Source organism: Alexandromys fortis, unplaced genomic scaffold (assembly GCF_014885135.2).
Source record: "Alexandromys fortis isolate MF-2015 unplaced genomic scaffold, M_Fortis_MF-2015_v1.1 scaffold_14, whole genome shotgun sequence".
NCBI classification, from domain to species: domain Eukaryota; kingdom Metazoa; phylum Chordata; class Mammalia; order Rodentia; family Cricetidae; genus Alexandromys; species Alexandromys fortis.
Window position 1 is genome coordinate 8,402,344 of NW_026067910.1, and position 6,996 is coordinate 8,409,339.

General features: G+C 37.6%; 1 protein-coding gene across 1 annotated transcript; it reads right to left on the minus strand.

The window, feature by feature from the left end:
- Window positions 1–5,676: 5,676 nt before the first annotated feature.
- Window positions 5,677–6,678, minus strand: LOC126498992 (membrane cofactor protein-like). Its single transcript, XM_050137967.1, has one exon. The coding sequence runs from the start codon at window positions 6,676–6,678 to the stop codon at window positions 5,677–5,679; it is 1,002 nt and encodes a 333-aa protein (XP_049993924.1).
- Window positions 6,679–6,996: the final 318 nt, after the last annotated feature.

A 6,996-nucleotide genomic window follows, 5' to 3' on the forward strand; every position in this document is an offset into this window, starting at 1 on the left:
GAGTCTTCTCATGGCAGGTGGTTAAAATTAGTGGGGTTTCACTTGGGGTTTGTATGTGTGTTTTCCACAGTAAGTACAGACTCAATACTCCAGCGTCAATCAATTGTTTCTGATTTAGAGATAAACAGTTACAATTTGTACAGATACTCAGGATGTCTGAATGCCATTCCATTAAAAAAAATGTAGTCTGAGTATGAGCCACGCTGGGTGTTGCTTGGAAAGGAAGCCTATCACTGGAGTTCACACTCCTGCCATAGCATTAACAACACATCTAAAGACTGAGGATATAGTTTCTTACCTGTTTATGCTAATTTGCTAGGGTTGTAAAGACAAGAAAAAGTAGGGGATTCCATGGACTCATTTGTATAATATGGTATGATATGGGTACCAAATCCACTTATGTCTCTAAATGAATCTCTTGCAATGGATGGAAGTGGGATGCTAAGAAGAGTGCTGTGGGACAATGGTCTTTTATCCTGTCACTTGTATTATTTTTAATAAAATTCTGATTGGCCAGTAGTCAGGCAGGAAGTATAGGCGGGGTGACAGCGACAAGGCAGGAAGTAGAGGCATGGCAATTAGAATTATGGGAAGAGGAAAGTTTCAGCCCACAGTCGTCACCCAGACACAGAGGAAGCCAGACACAGAGCAAGCAAGATGTAACTCCGTGCCAAATAAGGTACCAAGCCATGTATCTAACACAGACAAGAATTATGGGCTAATAAAAGTTGCAAGAGTTAGTAGGAAGCCTGAGCTAATAGGCCAATCTATTTATAATTAATATAGACCTCTGTGATTTTTTTTTTTTTTTGGCACTAAATGGCTGTGGTACCGGGCAGGACAGAAACTTCTCTCAACAGAAGAGTAAGAGAGAAGATAAACAATGGTACTCAGCAAAATGCCACCTTCAGTTGGACATGAGAATTAGATGGAAGTTCATTCCTAAACTTTGTATTTTATAAAGTTGTGTTTAATATATTCACTTATCACATATACATGCATACACCACATATGTGGTCTGTTTTTATTTATATGTGTAATATGTATATATTATGAGTCTATTTAAACTGTGATAAAATACTTGAAATAATTTAAAAAGTGAACATATTTATTTTGGCTCACTTTAGAAGGATTCAACTCATGACTGCTTGATTTCAGAAACTTGGGTACAATATCTTTGTGGCAGGAGCCTATGAAGATGGGACTCATTTTTTCACAATAGATAAGAAACATCAAGGAAATGACCAGAGACCAAATCTCATTTGCAAAGGTCTCCTGTGATCCATTTCCTTTCAACAGGTTTCATTTTACATCCTAGATCCTCTCAAAATAATGTTAGGAGCTAGGAACCAAGTGTTCAACACTGGAGCCTGTGGGGACATTTCCTATTCAAACCTTAATACTCTATGCTGACTCCTCACAAAATCATATTGCAAAATGCATTTAGTCCATCTCTGGGAGTTCCCTAAGTATTCACAATTCCAACATTATTCAAGAGTCTTAACGTCAAAATCTCCTCTGAGACTCCAGGCAATCTCTGAACTCTGAGCTCCTGTAAAATGAAACATTGGTTGCATAGTCCCAAGGTATAAAGGAGCAAAGGGAAGTGTCTCATTCCAAGGAGAAGGGATGAGAGAAGAGCAACGTGGTTGAAGGGAGCAAGACCTTTGAGCACAGAGGCATAGCATGGTAGCTCATGTGTCCATCAATAAATGACAGTTTTGCTAAGCCAATTCTCTCCCCCTCCCATAATGTATGCCTAGTAATCAAATTCAGGTTACCAGGCTTATGTGACAAATACCTTTATGTGATGTGCTTGCTGTCTCACAGGCCACTACTAGTCAATTTTTTTTTTAATGTCATTCTGGTCTTACCTCCCAGAATTGTCCGTTCTGTTTATGATATTCTATGACTTCTCTAATGTGTGCCTCCAAACTTTTCCAAATCTTTGCAAACTGCTAATAGTACCTAAGAACCTATGGTCAGGTTTGGTCATAGCAACAGTCCAATTGCAGGCATCCATTTTCTGTATGGGTTATTTGACCATTCAGAATGAGGACCCCATGACACTAGGCTTAGAAGCCCAGTGATACTCTCTTGCTTATCCTACCCTGCTTGCTTGCTTAAGTGTCACTATACACTCTTATACAGAAATAAACATCTGTTTTGTCAAAATGATTTGGATTGTGTAGTTTCATTTTCTTAAAATCCATTTAAAACATTAGGACATGATACAGTCACCCCCCCTAAAAAAAACATACCTTTAATGACATATCCTTCCGCTAGACACAACCATATAAAGTTTCCAGAATATTACAAAACAATACTATCAGCTGTCAAAAAAATGTTCAATACAAACGACAGTTGGGAACATTTTTTATTCAAATCATAACACTAACAATCTAGGGGTGATGAGAAAAGTACTATTAACACTTAAAAACCTTTCCTGGTTTTCAAGCTTTTATTTAGCATAGTTATGATAAGTTTTTAAGGCATAGTTTTGTGCCTTAATTAAAAAAATAAATTATACTGAGCACTTCAGTGTGTCTATGAACTCTTTGTACAGCCAACTGTGGCGGCACAAACCAATAATCCTACTATTTTGAGGGTTTAATCACAAAGATTATGAGTTTAAGATACACCTAGACTACAAAAGTGAAAAAAATGTCTTATACCCTTCATATTAAACAAATTATTAAACCTCTACAGATCAAATAGTTTTATCATTTCTTTAATTACATTTTGCATTTGAAAAAAAAGATTTATTTCTTTTTCCAAATCTTATGTTATCCTTTCTCCCATCACTTCTTTTCCTTGCTGTTCCTATTCAGCTTAATAAAAACGCTGTGTGAAAACTCTGAGGTCTGTGGGATATTTTAAGACAGGGGTGAAACTTCAGCTTCACATGCAGATAGAATTAGAGATCTGCACTGCCACGTCCAAGATCAGATGGAAAGTCTTATTCTAAACAGATTTGAAGAGCCAGTTTTCAATAAAATGAATTACTGCCACTGTGTATGAAAATTGCTGATTTGCTGTATTTTTTTCTCTTAAAAGTTTTTAATCCAAATATGCTTTTTTCCTTTGATTTGAACTTTTTTTAAACAGAAAATTAGTGTGTTTTATACTAACGTAAATCATTTATCAAACAAAACCTCAAGTATCAATAATTAATTGGAATATTCTTTCAGTGCCAGGATCAAACTCAGTCTTATACATGCCAGAAAGGCATTTTAGCACCAAATATTATTTTCAGCCTGGAAAAATATATTTTGTATAACAATAAATTCACTTTAAGCATAAAATAGTTTAAATGTTATTAGATTTTTGAAAGAATATTGCTATTTCTTTTCTTTTTTTCTTTTCCTTTGTCTTTTTTTCTTTTTTTATGTTTTTCGAGACAGGGTTTATCTGTGGTTTAGAAGCCTGTCCTGGAACTAGCTCTTGTAAACCAGGCTGGTCTCGAACTCACAGAGATCCGCCTGCCTCTGCCTCTTGAATGCTGGGATTAAAGGCGTGCGCCACCACCGCCTGGCCAGTATTGCTATTTCTTGATTATTAATAATTAGTACTTTCTTGAAAAAACAGATCAGAACAGTAATATCAAACTTTAATTCAGCTGATTGCAGAATTCTTGTTTATTTCTGTTCCAATATTATAATCTTAAGGAGCATTCAGGGGTTCCCAAGGAAGGAGCACTTCTATTGTGTGGTCCACATGTCTGAATGTGTGAAACACCGTAATTTTGAGTCATTCTTGAATCTCAGTCATATTCCTCTCAAAGAAACTTTTGATCCAACCTATGCATATACATAGTTATGTGTGATACATGGCACATACGTGTGTGTGTGTGTGTGTGTAAATGTTTAAAATTCAAGGTTTAAGAATATGATTTGAATTAGAAAGGCAGTCTCCTTTATCTTCCTCCTAGTCTTCTCAGGAGAGACCATCTAGACAGGAGGAAAATGATACCTCTCTGAGCATAACCATTCATATGAAATATTTTTGTGTCTCTCATTTTTTTTTTTGAATTTTTCGAGACAGGGTTTCTCCGTAGCTTTTGGTTCCTGTCCTGGAACTAGCGCTTGTAGACCAGGCTGGCCTCGAACTCACAGAGATCTGCCTGCCTCTTCCTTCCAAGTGCTGGGGCTCTCATTCTTTAAAATAACACATTTATAGTGCACCAGGTAAAGTTGCTTTCTGTGGAATATGTTGCTTGATTTTCAGCATTTCATGAGAAGAGGTAAGAATTGATACACCAGATCTGAGGGCTTCTAATGGCCAAGATGTTGTAAGTGGACTAGATTCTGGTACAACTTGAGTTTATTTGAATTTGTTCTATATGAAACTACCTACTTATTGATGACTTGTTTAATACAAGATTCCATTTAAGATAGTTAAGAACTACCCATAGCCAGGTCTTAAGAGTGGGTTACTCAATGTATGAAATATTTTTATGGAAAATATGAGGAAGCTTGAGTCATTCACTTGGAAATGAGAGCCAATACTTTTATAGATTTCAGGGTTGTACTAACTCATAGAGGCATGCATGATGTTTATTGACATTTATTGAAGTACAAACTAGTAACATACATTTAAACTTTCTTAAATAAGCAGTAATGATATTACAAAACTACAGAAATGAAAAAGTCATTGACTAATTTATGAAAATTTTGCAATATTCCTAGCCAAGGAAGCCAAACATGTCCTAGTCTCGCTTTGCCGATTTTCTGGTTTTAATGAATAAAAATTGACTCAGAGTATTCATACTTGTAAGTGCTTTCTCCAATGAGAATTGTGATCTTAAAATTTTCATGCATAAAGAATTGAAAGTAAAGAGTTAGCATTAGTGTTTGTACAAATAATCCTGAAATCATCATTAATGAATGAAAGACAGTTTTATTTTGAACTGGGTATTGCGCAGGTCATACAATTTCTATACATTGAGGCTATCAAAAAATCATATGTGTGTGTGTGTGTGTGTGTGTGTGTTTTATTTAAGGGCAAATAGTAAATATGTTCCTAACCCAACTTCAAAAAAGGATCAAAGAATAACTACATCCAAACTACATTATTGCATTCCCATTATGAAAGAACAGTTCCAGCTACAAGAGTGAAATTACAGTACAGTTATTGTATATCTGAAGATGTTTTAATAGAGCTAAAATGATAGAATATAAAATGTTGTAAAAGGAGTGGTGGGCTTCTTCCCGCCACCTGGCTCACAGCCGCCTGGCTAGCTTATATTCCGAAATAACAACAGACATATTACATTCATTTATTCATTTAAATACTGCCTGGCCCATTATTTCTAGCCTCATATTAGCCAACTCTCACTTCTTAATTAACCCATTTCCATTCATGTATATTGCCACTTGACTGTGGCTTACCAGCATGAGTCTAACCAGCATCTGTCTCAGAGAGGAGAGCCATGGCATCTGCCACACTTCCCTTCTCCCCAGAATTCTGTTCTGTCTACTCCACCCACCTAATTTTCTCTTTATTTAACCAATGAAAGAAGCACATAGAAAGAAGATGCTCCTACACCCATAAAACAGGGTATGAAAACCATTCAGCCTGCTGTGCTTAGAATAATTAATTTATTCTGGCAGCTGACATTTCCGGTTTATTCTTCTCTTCTTCGCTCTTTGAGGATGTCAGAATGAGCAGTGCAAATTACTGTAGCTCCAACACAGCCATCATTATCAGAGAGATGATCCATCCCTTTGAATCTCTAAAACCAAATGCTTCTCCTTTGGTAGAGCTCAGAACACTTGTGCTGGAAGGTATTTCAGGAGGGGAAGAAGGAGGAGGTGGGGGAGGAGGGGGCTCACTCCGACATATTGGAATTGGTGGCTGCCATGTATTATTACCCTCACACATGACAGTGTCGCTGCCATGAAGGAAAAGTCCCTGGTTACATTCAAACATAACCCTTGCTTTATAGGAGTATTTCTTACTGAATCCTGACGTCTGTCTCCCGTTCTGAATTACGGGATATGGACATCTGACCACTTTGCACTCAGGAGGGTTAGCACTCCATTCTCTATTTTCAGAGCAATAGATCTGTCTCTCACCAACAAGGGACAGTTCATCCTGACCAGGAGGAACACGGTTACATTGGTAAGTTGCCACTTCATGATATTCAAATACATCTTTGTGACTTGGGAAAAATTCTCCATTTTTTATATTTGGAGGTGGCTGACATAAAATTTTTGTACATATTGGGGGATCAGCACTCCACTGTACATCTGATCCTGAAAGAAGACAATATAGAATTCCGTCACCAATTAAGACAAAGCCAGGATTGCAAGTATATTGAATTTGTGTACCAAACTCAGAACTTCCATTCAGGTAGTTTACTTGACCATTTACGGGATCTTCTTGCCTTGGACATGATTTTTTGTAACAAGCATCCTTTGAAATGGGTGACCACTGGCCGTCTGCAGTGCACACACTGGAGATGTTGACATTAGGTCGTCGTGTATATCCTGGTCTACATGAGTATCCCACTTTTTCCCCAGTCCCATAACTGTCTTTAGGATCGCCATTGAGCTGCATGTTTGGAAACCATGGTGGCTTACCACAGGAGTCAGAAGATGTAGACATCAGGGCCACCAGGAGGGGCACAAGAAAGCGCAGAGCAGAAAAGTGTTCTGGTTGATGTTGGAGAGGCATCAGGCTCACTACTGAACAGGTCAGGCTTTATTTAAACCAGCTGAAAAAAGAAAATCATACCCAAACGTCTAGGGCAGGCCTTTCTTAGTCTGATTAGCATACGCAACAATCCCTACATCCACCTAGTGCCAAGACTAGAAGACAGATGGGCGTGGCCCAAACCACGCCCAGGAAGAAAGTCACCAGAAGTACTAGTTGGCTGGGTCTTTCAACAAATCAAGAGAATCTCGCTGAAAGGCTGTTTTGGTTTAGCTGCCTCCATCTTCAATACTTAATTTTTGTTTATCAGCAATGGGGTTTATTTTTGAAGATGGATTC

Excerpts from the sequence above, each read along its gene's own strand:
- LOC126498992 (XM_050137967.1), bottom strand. The coding sequence starts at position 6,678 with ATGCCTCTCCAACATCAACCAGAACACTTTTCTGCTCTGCGCTTTCTT.